The sequence below is a fragment of the Melanotaenia boesemani genome, chromosome 6, assembly GCF_017639745.1.
Source record: "Melanotaenia boesemani isolate fMelBoe1 chromosome 6, fMelBoe1.pri, whole genome shotgun sequence".
NCBI lineage: Eukaryota > Metazoa > Chordata > Actinopteri > Atheriniformes > Melanotaeniidae > Melanotaenia > Melanotaenia boesemani.
Window position 1 is genome coordinate 15,977,373 of NC_055687.1, and position 16,108 is coordinate 15,993,480.

Genomic DNA, 16,108 nt, shown 5'->3' on the forward strand with positions numbered 1-16,108 from the left:
ACGATGTTACCTTTGGCCTGTGTATAAATATCTCTGCTGTATGCTCTCTGCTATGAGTCCTGGCGAGGTCATGGCAGCTCGGAACAAGGCAGAGAGATTACCCGGGGTGAGAAAATAGTGCATGAACGACAATCATCACTGACATTAAATGAGATGATGGACTGAGAAAAGGGACATCTAAACGTTCTTCTGCATATTAGTTGTTTAGAAAGAAAAAAAAAACTAAGACAAGGAGGCAGGAAATGTCTTTTTTTTTTAATTTTTTATTCTTAGTATTCATTTAGACATGAAATAAAGAGAGAGAAAAAATTTGTCATTACAAAACATCTGTGTGAAGTGTTGTGCAAAAAAGGGAGTACATAGAAACCATGTGGGATGTCACACCACAGCCAGGGCCACAACAGCAGCAGTAATCAGAGAGGGCACAGACAACTTATAAAGTGCAAGGAGTTTCACTGGTGTTAACAGTAGCGGTTTCTATTAGTGGGTGATCAGAAGTGGGTACAGAACTAGAATCCCTCTGTAAGATATAATAAATCCAATCTAGTTACACTGAGCCTTCCTTGTGATGCTGGTAATGTGTAAGAAAAAGGCTTGTCATGCCCACCACTCAGTCTCTGCTTCTTTAGTCTTAATTCTCTCTGGATGTTTTGTTATTACAATCCCTGACAGTGTGGTGGTACATGGAGATGGTGTTTTAGCCGCCTCTCGTCAATTGCTTACAACAGCATAACCCAGACGGTTACCCACACAAAGCTTTAAAATTCATCTGCTGCTATCATGAAATCACTCACATACTCCTGTAAATGAATGTGCTATAGATATGATTAATGAAAACACTCTCTCTTACAAATAAGACTCATTCAACAGTTAGCATGCTTCTTATAATCAAGTAATATCCCTTTTTTTCATCACTTCTGTACACACTCCTTCACATAAGCACATCTTAGGTCAGTTGGTGGTATTTTTGTGTATGTTCAGGTGTGCAAACTGCGTTATATGCCTGTGAAAATATTATTTCATAAAACAAAGGTGCCATTAGGAGGTGGCTATTGACAGTATACAGGCCAACTATCCAATATACATTTTAGGCACTAAAACAAAGACTAGACTTGCTTAAATATCAATGTCTTACATTGTTTTGTGGTTTTCAACACATTCACACTCATGACTAAAACACTTTGCTTATTTCTCCACGTTGCGAGACAATTTAAGCAGGCACATGGACAACTTACAACACATGGACACACATAGTAGACGCTTCATTCTGTACAAATTGCCTGCGCATTGATTCGGCACACACTCAGCCATATATCACTCACACTCATGGATACATACATCACACTGTAGGCACACAGACTTCACAGACAAATCCTCGACACCCAGTGACAGCAACCTTAACACATCACTCCTCTGGTCACACACATGGATACGACTTCTCGACGATGAAAGCCTGTTGTCCAGATGTCTTGGGCATGCTGCAGTTTATGCTTAAGTGACGTCAGCTAAATATTTCAATACAATGTGTGAATATTGTGAGTGATATGTTATGTTTTGAGTATCATCAGCAGGTAACTGAATAAAAATGAGCTAATATTGTCAGGTTTTTTTTTCTTTCTTTTTTTTTTTTTTACAATATTTGATGCTAAATTAGTTCAAGACATTAGTGAGCATTAGTATATATAAGCTATAGTATTTGTATCGTGTTGTGTTGTATTTATTTATCATTGACGTTCAATTTAAAGTTGGTGAGAAATTTGAATTAGTTTTTTTTTTTATTTAGTATGATACAAGAATTGTTTTATACACTAAAAACATTCAGCCATTAAGGGGTTAAACTGGCATACACATGCAATATTTACAGTTTTGAGGTGTGTTTGTGGTTTTCTTGTAATATATATATATATATATATATATATATATATGTATGTATGTATATGCATATGTATGGAGTTTTGTCAGTACTGAACAAATTGGTTAGTGACTCCCTCACAGATCCAGGCATTAAATGAGACCTATACAATGTTTTACACATTTTACACCAAAATGTTGTTAGTCCATTTAACACTGAAGCACCTTGATATTTATCTGCTTTTTATTTGTTTTTTTGTAATTGTAGTGTCAAAGTATCAAATCTGACATCTTCACATACCCTATCATGTTTTATGGCTTTTTAAGATTCTGACACAACATCTCACTGTCATTTATTAATAAGAAATATCAAGCCACGTTTTGGAGGATCTACTTATGACTTTCAACAATTTTCGGATCATTTGATTGAATTTTCATGGCTGTCGTTTTGTGCTTCTCTCAAAAATCCAAAGTGTTTTATTCTTTTTGTTTTTTTTTTAGTGCATGAAACATGAGGTAGAGACATGCATCTTTTTCTGTAACATAGATATGTATCTGCACCCCTCCTCTGAACCATGCAAGGATAAAGATTAAACAGCTGCACATTTATACATTAACTCCATTTAAACCAGCTATGGAGAGACTGTGTGATGGCATTGATAATGGTCTCATACTGTAGAGTTACAACAAAGCCAGTGAAAATGCTAAGTTTAGACACTGATGCCCAATGTTACATAAGAAAAAAGTCTTTGTCAGTATTGACAAAACAAAATTCTTTAGATGAAAAGAAACCAGAAAGGATAAGAAAAACTGAAGTTAAAATAAGGAACATCATGGGTGAAATAGTAGAAAAAGAAGAGGAAAGTATATTAAAACAAAGACATAAGCTAGCAAAAAAAATCTATCCATTTAAACTTGTAAAACAGTTTAAGTATTTGATACTTGGAGATCCCAACATATATCAAGAACAGGGAGGTCTTATTAAGTGTCTGAAGCATAGGTCTGAAGTCCCTCCAGGCAGGAGCTTCCTATTAAACTGTAATAGTGCTGGGATTTTAATGGAGCCACAAGGAAACGCAGTTCAAAAGGCTGTGAAGTTGTTGATCCAGACTTGAGGGATCTGAAGCTGTCTGCAAAACACATTTTAATCAACTGAAATATCCTTTGAGAGTCTGAAACTCAATTTTAATCAGATTCTATTAATAGTGGGGTTATTACTAATACTATTTTTTGCTAGGTTAAAATTATGCAAAACTCTTTAATGAAAAACAGAAAGCTCATTTAAAATAAATCTAAATTTCAGCTGTGCACAAAGTAGCAATAGCAATACTGAATGTGATTTGGAAATCCTTCATTTTTTGCCATTACACAAATTTCACCAGGGTTAAAATTACACCAGTTGAAAAGTCAATTTCTTCTGTGAGGTTTTTCACATGCTCAAGGAGGTTTTGAATGGGAAACAGTAGTTAGTTCAAGTCTAATTTTGAATTCTGTTATGGTAATTACATGAAATGTCGTAAACCTTTCTGGACATTGTTAAAAAAAACATCTTTAAGTGGAGTTAACATTTTAGTTGTAAACTCTGCAAAAGATTTCATTTGCAGTTTGGCAGTTTTACTGTGAGATTTGCAAAGAACAAGGCTGCAAGTTGCATACAACTAAAATGGTTAACAATCAAAAGCCATGTTTTTTATTTTAAGTGTTTCTAAATTAGAAAGTCTCCGACGTTTTAGTGTGTAGAGATACCATTATCACGTGGGTTCAAGCTTTAGACAAGTTAAACTGACATCTCTGTCCCAGCTGTTGTGGTTTTTCTTCATTATTTGCTAGGGAGTGTTCGATTGTCTGCAGTGGTGGTGATGGAGAAGATCTGTGGGGCTTCCTTCGTGCTTTTGCAGGGGCAGCCCTCAGGTGGTGGTGGAATCTTTGGCCGCAGGGTCATCTTTGCTGGCCTCTGGTACAATACTGCTAGATTTTAGCTCCACCTCAGGGGTTTTAGGGGGGATTGCTTTTGGAGCGGAACTTCCGATAATATCTGCATCATCTGGGCTTTGTTTGGAATCTGGCCCTGGTTCAGGAGTGCCGTTGGTAATAGGTTCTGGTGTGGTTGGTTTAGGGGGCTCAGGTGTGGGGGTTAGGAGACTCTTGCTCTCAGGTGTTGGAGTGGTGGTTGTGGGGACAACTGGCTTAGGTTCTGGGCTTGGACTGAGTGCAGGCTTTAGACCAGCTGGACTCAAACCAGCCTTGGGTTCTGGGCTTGGGCTGAGTGCAGGTTTAAGATCAGCTGGACTCAAACCAGCCTTGGGTTCTGGGCTTGGGCTGGGTGCAGGTTTTAGATCAGCTGGACTCAGACCAGCCCTGGGCTCTGGACTTGGACTGGGTGCAGGTTTTAGATCAGCTGGACTCAAACCAGGCCTGGTCTCTGGGCTTGGACTGGATGCAGGTTTTAGATCAGCTGGACTCAGAACAGCCTTGGGATCTGGGCTTGGGACTGGGCTAAGTTTAGTATCTGCTGGTTTAGGCAAATCCAACTTTACTTCCTTTGGCTGTTCTGGAGTTTTCTTGGTCTCTGGGAGTGGGCTGACTTTAGTTTCAGATACTGTACTGGGCTTAATATCCAAAGCTGGTGGAGCACTCGGCTTGGACTCAGCAGCAGATGGAGGACTTGGTTTAATTTCAGGAGCGACAGAGATGCTGACAGCTTCAGAATCAAGGATTTGATCAGGGGCATCAGTGTCAGTGTCCAGTGGCAGAGCAGTGTTAAAGCCAACACCTGAGTCACTGGTCTCTAGGTTACCAACCCCAACTTCTTTAGAGGAAACTTCCAGACCCTGGGTTCAGAAAGACAACATGCAAAGGCTAGTTTATTTGCTGCAAAACTAGTATCTTCAAACAGCAGGGTAATCCAAAGTGGAATAAAGTCAATATGTGATAGACGCGCAGGAGAGTAGAAAAAAACCAACAACATATAAATAGCTTTTCTGAATAGTAACATAAATTGGAAGATAATAATAATAATAATAAGCTAAAACTGCATATAACAGAAGACTGTAAGTCACAGTGCAGCTCCAGTGCAGTGCAAGGTTGAAACATATTTAACTGAATAAAAAGTGGTGGCAAACAAATCGTTCCAGCCTTGATTTAAAACAACTCAGAGTTGGGAGAGACCTCAGGTTTTCTGGGAGTTTGTTGTGAAAATGTGTGATTTCCTTTAAATCAAAACAAATAAAATCAAACTTTATGCATGCATAACAGCAGCACAAAGTGATTTACATAATAAAAATAACAGTTTTTGTTTGTTTATGAGCATCTGCATAGCTTGATTCCCATTGCTTTTACTGCACCGTGTCCTTGGTCAAACTGTTGCTTTTTGACTAAGTTGTTTTCCTCAAAGTTAGATCAGATTGTTTCCTTCTTTCTCTCTTTGTCTTCCTTCTGCCTCTGCCAGGTCTGTAAGTATAGTTTTTTTAAATAAGATTTTTAGTCTTTTCCCTCCTGCAGACAGCTTGTTCATTTGCCTCTGTATGATCGATAGATCTCTTCGTAAAGAATACAATTCACACAAAAAAAAATGTGTTTGATGACCCAGATTTCAAATTTTTGCAGAATTCTCACTACATGGGAATGTAAGCAGACCTATCCCAGAAAACCTGAGAGGTCAAAATGATTCATAAAGCGGCAGCAGATCAGAAACATATCGTAGCCCCTAAAACATTCAACGCTTCATAAAATGATATCTAAAATCCATTCTTTGTGACAAAGGAAGCTGCTTCAAAGATCTGAGACCTGGACTGATGTGATCCACTTTCTTGATCTTAGTGAGGACTCTAGCAGTAGCGTTCTGAATAAGCTGCAACTGTCTAAACGCAGAACACAGCATAAAAATTGAGTCATTATTAAACAACTCTCAACAACTCTGCTTTAAGAAAGAAATATCACATATCCTTACTTTAATATCCACCTCAGTGCTCTGAGATTTCTCTGTGTTGTCAGCTTGGGAGTGCTTGGATTCCTCACTGAGTTTGGTGATGTTCTTTACCACCTTTGAAGATACACATAGACACACCAATAAGATTAATTATATCAGAACACTTCTCATCAGTAGATATTGTGTATTTGTCCTTTCTACCTGTCTAAAGGCCTCTCCCTCATCCTCTTTGCCAGCGTTCTGAGCCAACTTCTCCAGGGCAGCAGCCCTCTTGGCCCTCTTCTTCACTTTGATCAGGCAGGATAGCAGGCAGACCAGCAGAAGGAAAGCCAGCAGGCCCAACAGGGCAATGATGGCTACATAGAGTGACTCCAATTTGTAGGCTACACAGAATTTAAAAGAAGGAAAGTAAATATTTGAACTGAATTTAAATAATACATTAAGAATGGAGAGAACAAGAATAGTGGCTTTCTGTTAAATGGCTTACGTTGGACTTTCAGGTGGATGGTGGACACAGTAAATCCATGAGTGTCTGTAATTCTAAACAGGCCAGCATCTGAACCCTTGACGTGGTCAAGAAAAACCAACGAACCCTCCAAAGAAAGACGATCCTCCAAACCCAGCTCCGTTTGGGCCTAAAATTAGAGCAAACATTTTCACTCTGTATGCATCAAAATACTAAATCACTGTAGAGTAAGATACCAAAGACTGGTGAGAAGGGAGCAAAAAAACTACTCATTGACAGATAAACAGCTTTAGTAACACAAGCACCACATAAGAGTAGAATAACTGGTCATATGAAACAGATGGTATGTAGCTGGATCATAGCCAAGCAGGACACACATTAAATGTACCATAAAAACAGCTTCAATATTGTTGGTGGGTTTTGTGGATTAAGGTCAGAGCTTAGACTTGGCCATTCAAAAACTTTTATCTTCCTAAACAATAAGTGAACAACTTCTGCTCGCAAGTTCATTTTCTAGATGTTTCAAAAATTTCTTTTATATAAATAATAATAATAAAAAAATGCATCTATTGTTCTAAATCTGATACAGTTATACTACCTCTGTGCATCACAAATGAGCTATTTTATTCTAATTTTACCATAACCACACTTTCTTCATGATTTTTAAAACAGCGTATAGGTTTTTTATGTGTGTGTGTGTGTGTGTGTGTGTGTGTGTGAGTAGCAGCTTTCTCCTTGTTGCTCTACCGTGTACATCATTGCTGTTCAGAGTTCTCCTGATGTGGACTCATGAACATGAAAATTATGTAATATTTAGCCATTTGGAAGTTAACCTGGCTTTCTTTGTGTCCTTGACTATTACAGACTTTGGTCTTGGAATGAACTTTGTTGGTTGACAACGTCCCAAAAAACCAACAGAGCTCTTGAATCAGCCTGACTGTGGATCGTTGGAGTCTAAACAATTTGGTAATGTTTTCTCAATGTTTTCCAATATGATGGGCATCAACAATTCATGGATCCACGGACATCTCCAATGATTATGCAACAATAAACTTTTGATAGGGCCCTGGATTTTTTTTTTTCAACTTAGAGCTCACTCACTCTTGCCTGTCATACAAATGAATGAAAACACAAAACTTCAATTACACTTGATAATCAACTGCCAATTTCAAGTAAATGTAAAATCAATCAAAATAGCATTGCAAGCTCAGAATAATAAAAAACATTTCAGTTACACTTGTAAATTCTCCCTTATCCAGCAGTAGATGGGATGTTAATTCAGAGTCAGGGGTGTAGTAAAGCTGCACCGAAGAGCTGTTGAGCATCAGGTTGATCTTCAGTCTTTTCCCATATGGTATGGACAAAAAGTTTTGATGCTCTAAGAGACACAAACAGACAAAACAGAAGGGAGGAAATCTGATAAATAAATCTGTTTATGGACTGGAAATGTATTCCATTAATGTATTCCATTAACACAGTGGTTCTCAAACCACTTTGGTTGGGAAATTGTAGCAAACTGATATTTTGACAACTTGGGCTCTTGGAACCATTCTGGTCTACACTCCAGACCACTTGGTGGCAGTAATGCACCAATTAGTTTTTGCCAACCACCACAAAATATAAAGAAGAAGAAGAAGACGCAGCAGTGCAGAAAAAAGTTCAGGTTTTACACATCGAAGGGAGAAAAAAAAGTGAGATATGGAGAAACAGATAACTAGAATGAAAGATGGCAGATATCTTGCCCTTGGTTTAAAAGTTTGAGAACCACTGCATTAACAGCTTTAAAAGGCCATTATGAGAAATCAAGAGGAGCATAAAAGCAAGAGCAGAAACAACCCTGTTAAAACTCTAGTCATTTGGTACAAGTCAAGCATGGGAGAAGAAAATAATCTGTCATCACTGTGGCTCTCACCTTTGACGTTTAGACACTCTTTCTTTTGGATAACTCCTTTGTTATCCCTGACAGTATAGCTCCCCTCATCAACCCCTGTCACAGCACTGAGGATAACAGAATGCTTACTGACGCTGATACGACCCTGGTAGGGCTCCGTGGAAGACCCTGCAGCGGTGAGCAGCACAAAAGCTGGTCTGCAGGTAAAGAAAGGAAAGTCGAAATGGATTACCTTTTTACAACCTCTTTCTGATAACTTACAGACATGTCTCTGCACATGCACACCAAGCTTTAAGACATGTCAGCAGAGATCATGGAGTTTTGCTGACTCTACCTTGATGTCTGGTTGGCCTCCACTGCAATGGGCCTGTACTCAAAGGTGATGGGAAGATTCACCCCCTGCAGTGAAATATGGAAGTTGTCTCCATATTTGATGTGCTGCTCAATTGTGCAGTCTAGGAGGTAAAATCAGATAAAATGAAGCAACAGTTAAATAGAAGGAAGTGAAGGTCTGAAACAAGAAACAACAAAAATGGAGGAGGGTAAGAACAACTAGGGGTGAAGGAGTAAGGAAAAGAAACGGAATAGCTTGACAGATGTGGAGAAAAAAAAGACAAATTACAGAGAAACAACGGAGCAATTACCCTAAAATATCAGTGTAATGGGAATGAGAGGGTAGACCTAAAAACCAAACAGATGGGAAGACACTAGAGACAAGATAAAGACAGGAACACTGCGAGGAGGAAAGGAAAGAGGCACGGGTTGGTGGTTAAAGACCTGCATAATTATTGCCTGGCAACTCCAGCAAGCTCTCTCACACACGCCTCTTCATTACCTCACAACACATTACTCCCTCCATATGGCACATCATCCACATATTGCTACTCTACAGTTGCCTTCATCCTGCTGGGTTCGATCCAGTTTCTCCCTCTATCTGTTTGAATCAGTCACTACTTCTCTCACATTTGTGTATGTGTATTTGTGTGTATAATCTTAACAGTTTTGGGAAAAATTGTTGTGCAAACTTGGAGTAGATCCAGAAGCTGACTGCGTGATTGAGCCTGGCTTATTCATAAACTCATGAACTCACAATATATTTTGGTGGATGTAGATATTTGTAAAACCTTATTATGATCAAGATGCTGTAAATTTAAGTTTAAGAGAGATGTATAAACTATAAGTGCTTAATTTGTTAAATATTTTCTGAAAGCCTTCTTCTACTTGGCTTTCATGAAGGAGATATAAAGCATATCTGAACTAACCAAACACCAACTACAAGTATATGAGCAGTCTGAGAAGAAATATCTGGCAGAATTACAAATTATTTGGATCTGGATCAACCTAAAAAGTCAGTTATCATGAGTTGGATGACATAGTGTAGAAGTGATGATATTTTGAGGTTAGATGAAATTTTTTAGAAAAAATTTATGAGTAATGAAAAGGTAAAAATTTAAGAACTCTTAAGGTGTCACATGCTTATCCCATTGTCCTTTGTCTCATTGTTGTATCTATGATTCACATCTTTACTTAAACATAAGAATACCACAACCTGTAAATAAACCTTAAAGTATTACTTTTCAAATAAAAGCACAGATGTCCCAGCCACTAAATTTCAAAAGTGAAATATTTGCTTAGGTACACCTTCAACTGTACAGCAATGTTCTGGTTTCATTCTGTCACCATTTATTGTTTCTGTTTAAAAACTGAAAATATCTTAATCAATACCTAAAAAATTCATTTCGTTATTGTTCAAGCTATGATTTTGATTAAAAAATAAATACATATTGGTTTTGAACTAACGCAAAACAAGAGACAAAGCAATAAGAGAAACATGTCCAGAAATTGTATATTTCACACAGTTTGAGGCCATGTTTCATTAAAAATGACCATTTCCAATGTGTCACATCATCTAGTACCTCGGACTATCAGCGATATCGACTTGAGACCACCTGGAGTCTTCAGAGCGTACACCCCTTCATCTCCCTCACCAACAGAATCTATAATGAGGTAGTCCAAGTGTTGGTTCAGTTTGGCCCGACTGCTGACCACTTTGCCATCCCTCATCAAGGTCAGAGGTGTCCGAGGGTCGGACCTGTTCCTAAATGTGACCTCCACCACATTCGAGGACAATTGGATGTAGAAATCCTCCCCATGGAAACGTGTCTCGGTTTCCTCATCAACTGGATCAGATGATGGATAAAGGGAAAACGTAACATATAAGAGGGTAAGAAAAGCTCAGAACTCATTATTGGTGAATCATACACATGATATATAATAATTTTACCTTTCACTGGGGCAGAAATGGCTGCAGGGGAAAAGGAAAATATTCATTAAAATAGTTTTCAACTAATCCTTAAAGTTTCTGATACAAATTTAAATAATTTTATATGTTATCTTATTAAATCCATACTGTCTAAATAACAGAAATAACAACATTACAACAGAATTAATCTGAATTTAAGTGTGTTCCCTGAATAAACAACACAGTGAAGAATGAGCTGCTGTGTCTGCAAACAATGAAAATACTGCATACTAATAGAAACATATTCTAGTTTCATATTTCCGTTGCCCTACTGGATGCAACAGAATCATTTATTCTTGTTGACATACCTGCAGAGATGAGAAAGCCAAGTACAATCACATGGACTCTCATCGTCATGTTCGATTCTTTTGTGTCTGAGCGGGAAAAAAAGGTAAATGTAAACACCCAGAGGAAACATAAAAATTATTCTACTGTTTAAAAGAATTGTACTAACAAGTTGACTAACAACTGTTTTTTTCTGGTTTTAATTGTATATCTCTGGTTGACCAATGTAAACACACTCAGTACTAATATCTGAGAAACTTAAATATTTATTATAAATGTATAAATATGGGATGAACCTCCTTAATGTTAAACCTCTTTTGCTACAATCGGTGCAGAATCTTATCAGCAACCTTTCCCATGATGGCGTGTAATGGATCTTCAACAGTGAGGCAAACTGTTACTACAGAAATATTTATATATGTGCTTTAAGTAGGAACAGCACAGGGAACAGAAGAAATCAGGACAGACATTATTTCTTTAAGACACTTGTCTGGGAAGAATCGCAATTATTTGCAGTGTAGATAGGGAAGCCTGATGATGTCATGGGCTCTCTTCTTAGCTTATAAAGGCTACACATCAAGGAGCTGGAGCAAAAGAAACTGTTGTGTGGTTTTCATTGTAAATGCTCAAAAGATGGAATGGAAACCTGCAGTGATCAAAGATGGACAGCTGACCACCGAAACAGCAGACAGTGAGGTCTATCAGTGTCCTGACAAAGAGAAAATATAGACATCAGCCTCATAAAAATTGTATGAATATGTTTTATTATTTATGTTTTAAAAAGTGTGTTTTGAACTTGCATACTTTTGAAGCAAGGATTTCTTTCTCTTTCTTTGTTTCTTTCGTTCGTTCGTTCGTTCGTTCGTTCGTTCGTTCGTTCGTTCGTTCGTTCGTTCGTTCGTTCGTTCGTTCGTTCGTTCGTTCGTTCGTTCGTTCGTTCTTTCTTTCTTTCTTTCTTTTCTATTTTACATAGGGTAGAATAATTCAATGTGCTTTTTTTTCTCTTGCAATGCTTGATCAACAGAAACAAAATCATTCTTTGATGCTGTTTTTGTTAAGAAAGCCATATGGACATTGTAGTAGTTAAAAAATATTTTGTTCGAGTAAAAGAAGAGGCAGATCTTCTGAAGAAGAGAAAATGGAGCCCAGCAATTTTACAATTTAGCTTCTGAGTTTTTTTTTATTCCAAGAACTGGCATGCCATTACATCAACATTTATCCTCTGCAGAAGTAACATCAAGCTTAGACTTTCAATAAATTGGGTTACGTTCTTTTATAGATGTCTGAATTGGGTCTGTGACCTAATCTTTCCCTTCCTGTACTAAAAGTTTACAATCAACTATTTAGTTCCTCCTTTAGACTTTCTTTACATGCTGACGTTCAGACTAACATTTATGCTGCAAACATGCACAAATGAAGGCACTGTATCCTGTTCAGCTGCCAAGGCAACTGGTTCAATCACTTATCTTTGTACCAACTTTTAGGTTCACCCAATCAGATAACTTGTTTTGTACAAAACATATTCCTCTAATTCTAGTTTTGATTTTGTACAAAATATGTTCTGCACAGACTTTTCTAACACCTGTTTTCTCTCAAGCTTGGTTCCTCATCTGAGCCTGAGAAGTTTCCATTTTAATTTTCACTGTTAAGTGTATTGTTGCTTGTTAGGCCTCCAGTTGACTTATTGGTAGTTTTAAAACAACCACAACTTCTTAGCTTTTTGGGGTCCAGTTAAAGATCAGGGTCACAAGTATTTGCTAAAAAAAATGCTGTTTAAAGGCTTCACCAGCAGGCGTCTCTTGGAGAAAGGACTTCCAGTAGCATGTCCAAGTTACAATGGCACATCTGACTTTTTATTGATTATATGGCTGAAATTTAACACCAAGTGACATTCAGGATAGTTAGGAAATCAGTATAATGCGTTTCCATTAGGAGATGGCTTGAACAACAAAGAACTGTAGGAACCCTTAATAGTTTCTCTGCTTTAGGAAAAAATTAACTTGACACACTAAAGGCGGATTATGATGATGCAGCAGAGTCATCTGAGGCAAAACATTAAGAGAGTTTGTACAAGAGATTTTACTGCAGTTTTCACTTACAAAGCCCAGGAGGGGACTGGGAGGGAACACCTGCAGTGTTTGCAGTCACCCTTTGCAGCAGCTAATGGACATGCAGTGAAGATTAAAGTGTCTCTTTGCAACAGAGGAGATGTCTTAAAACAACCGATTCCTGCTGGAAATGATGAAGCATTAGCCATCTTTTCCACATCTTTTTTCACACTGTGTATAAGCCTGTGTGTGCATGTTTTAATGTCTGTCTGCCATCTGTTTGTCTTTGCATTCATGTAATTTGAACATGTTTATAAGGAGCAACAAAGAACTTGTCTTGTTTCTTGTTACTTAATGAGAAAAATTAGCATTTCACAGTATCATAATCTGACAAACAGAATTGCTTTTACACTCTAGACCACATACAAGCCTCTGCATTTGGTTTGTTGCTCTTGGCACAGAGCCTAAAACCCACTGATTTTATTGTAACTCAAACAAAATATTAAGTAATGCATCACACAGAACATCGTCTTTTGGCAGTCAATCCCTTGGTGTCTCTTATATGTCATTAGAGAAAACCCATTTTGTATCTTTTTACTGAGATTTCGAAGCCTCCTTTGAAGCTGCTGCTTTATTCCCTGATTGGAGCATTTGACTGAAAACAAACCGTTGACCCTTGTAGAAATCAACATTTAATTAATACAGTAATTTGAGGTGTAGGATGGGTTGGCTGTGAAGACAAAGGGAATAAAGTCATGACCATCTGTTTGTCACAGCAGTTGGCCTCAGACAATCTGGTGTTTCGAAGCTAGATCTTTGAAGCAAAAAATCCCACGTCTTTTCCTTTGTTTCTGGAAGCATTTCAAACAAAATGCAGAAGTCAGTCCCACTGAGCAAAAGCACAAACATGTGAAGATACGGGCAATACGCTACATTATGGAGCTTAATAATACTGTCACAGACTTGCATGCCATCTACTATCCTTTCCTGATTGTTTCTCTTTTCTACACTTCAGTCCTTATTTGTCCTTCCTACTTGTCTTGCACAGTCTCACTGTGAATTACTCTATTCATTCTCCCTGTCCTATTCTTCCACTAGAATTTCTGATAGTTTTTTTTTTTTTAAATCTCTTGCTTATTTTTCACTACATTTTCTCCTCTTATAACTTTATATAACTCATTTAACTGGATTGCAATGCTTCCTGTCTTGGGGCATCTGTATCTTTTTTCCCACTTTCCCTCGTTACTCTGTGGCTCTCTCTTCATCACGTCTCTCTCATCCTCTCCTCCTCCTTATCTTATATAATTCAAGCCAGAGCATCCTACTCTGAAATCAAAGCCTGGGCCTGTGTTCCTTCAAAATCCTAACTCCCAGCTCACTGGAGGGACAGCTAGGTCTTTGTCCCCTGGCCTTTAAGGAGGCGGAAATGCCTTCAATGACTGCAGATGTGAGGAACCTACAAAGCAAACTCTGTCTCTTCATCGTTTCTCTTTCATTTTCACTCTACTCCTTTTTTTGCACAAGTAATACAGGGGGACATGGGGTCAAGTCTCCCTGATGATGAGGAGGGATGCTAAGAGTGATTTCAGGCACACTTCTACACAGAAGCACATTGTTCTCATTTATAAATTATAAGGCACCAAAAAAACAAATAAATGCATTGTTGCATCACAAGAGTAGACACACATGTGAAAGTGGGTAAATTTTTTCATCAAATGCAGCATATTTCAAACAAATAAAGTTCATTCAAAATTCTGAAACACCTAAACACCTCCTCTACTATTTCAGGTCAACGTAGCACAAAAAAAACCCATAAATTAACCAGGATATCTGATCCGGATAAATTTATCATTTTTCAAGCTTATCTTTCAGAAGAAGGCTGTTGCTGAAAACCTATTTTCATACATAGCCAGATGCAGTGAAGTGAAGGATAAGACATGTTTCCACCATACTGCTTGCACCTGTCAGATCCATTAAAATCAATGGACATGAGGGTGGAGCTGGGAGGAGTGGGTCGAGCTGTGTGTAGTATTAACATACACTGGAGAGCTGATAAAAGAGAATAATTTGTTTTTGTAAAGATTAAATACTGATGAAAACAGGAAGATTGTATTAGTTAATAATATAAGGACAGTTATAGTGTGTTTTTTTAGGGCCTGCTTGCAGCTGTGGCCACAGTGTGAGCTGCACACTGCGGGCGGATGAAACAGCCAGAGCCTCCAGGCTAGAGCATCTTCTCTGATAATGCATGCATATATTTAAATAACTTGCCTATGAAGGATGTCAACTCAGTGGAGTATAAAACAGACTATAACATTTCACAGTTCTGAATAAATTGGAAATACCTATTTTATTTAAATATCCACATTAGATTAGCTGTTTTCAAAAAGACAATCTTTTGCATCCAAGTCATCATTCCATTTTAGAGAATTTAGATCGCATCTGAGAGGTTGAGGAATTCAAAAATTAAATAATCATGAGAACCCTTTAAAAACCTAAAATATCAGCGCGGTCCTTATTAAACTGGTTTCCGTACCAGAACTAACTAGCTGAACCTAATTTCACACCTTTCTTAGCTGGTGTTAAATCTTACAGCTCAAAGTGTGGATCGGTCACATTCGAGCCGGGATAGCCGACAAGCGCATCAACCAAAAAACTGCAGAATTTAACCCGTCGCGCACCAGACAAATTTAGGACCCACATTCCTGCACATGTATGTTCAGCAGAGGACAAGCAGCCGCTCCGCAGCTCACCTACCTTCACCCGACCGGCCGGAGATGCGCCGCTGTGGGAAGATGCCGGGATGCTTTTCAAAAGTGAAAATCTACGAGAATGTTGCCTGTTTTCTCCCTCGCCGTCTCTCTCCCTTTCAACCTCGCCCCCCTCAAGAGCAGCACTTCACGACTCGGGCTCAACATTTGGAAGCGGATCAGAATATGTCGGGCTCTGGTCGCTCTCGGAGCCACTCGACTCGTGTCGGGAAACACCGGCCACTGTTCGCCACCAAAACACACAGAGGGTCATCATGCAGCATCCACAAACAAACTAGACCCCAAGATTATCTGTTAAAGGGATGATGTGAGAATAAGGGGTGTAGGTTAGTAGTGTTAGAGTTAATGCTTTCTAACTTGTTTTGCTTGTGATGTTATTAAAAATATCATAATTATGTTATTTGCTTAATTCTTTCAAGCACAGGCCTCTCTTTTTTTTTGTCAATTATGTGTTTGCTTTTAACATAGCTTTCAAATAATAATGGGCCACTGTTTTTAGGCAATAAATTATTCATTTATACTACATAGATACCTTCATTCTTGCAATTACTCTCACTCCTGCATAA

At 38.2% G+C, this 16,108-nt stretch overlaps 1 protein-coding gene across 1 annotated transcript; it reads right to left on the bottom strand.

Annotated features, from left to right (window-relative positions):
• Positions 1-269: 269 nt before the first annotated feature.
• Positions 270-15,767, bottom strand: si:dkeyp-77h1.4 (putative uncharacterized protein DDB_G0290521). Its single transcript, XM_041989076.1, has 11 exons — positions 15,529-15,767; positions 10,747-10,810; positions 10,421-10,441; positions 10,053-10,316; positions 8,471-8,591; positions 8,158-8,333; positions 7,481-7,623; positions 6,267-6,414; positions 5,981-6,162; positions 5,801-5,893; positions 270-4,682 (listed from the first exon to the last, which is right to left on the bottom strand). Exons 2-11 carry the CDS (start codon positions 10,793-10,795, stop codon positions 3,759-3,761), a joined length of 2,121 nt encoding a protein of 706 aa, XP_041845010.1. The 5' UTR covers positions 10,796-10,810; positions 15,529-15,767; the 3' UTR covers positions 270-3,758.
• Between the last annotated feature and the right edge of the window lie 341 nt (positions 15,768-16,108).

Coding starts and splice junctions, on each gene's coding strand:
- si:dkeyp-77h1.4 (XM_041989076.1), bottom strand. CDS start 10,795: ATGACGATGAGAGTCCATGTGATTGTACTTGGCTTTCTCATCTCTGCA. Junction 6,163..6,266: donor CATCCACCTGAAAGTCCAAC/GTAAGCCATTTA, acceptor AATTCTGTGTAG/CCTACAAATTGGAGTCACTC. Junction 5,894..5,980: donor AGGGAGAGGCCTTTAGACAG/GTAGAAAGGACA, acceptor GTATCTTCAAAG/GTGGTAAAGAACATCACCAA.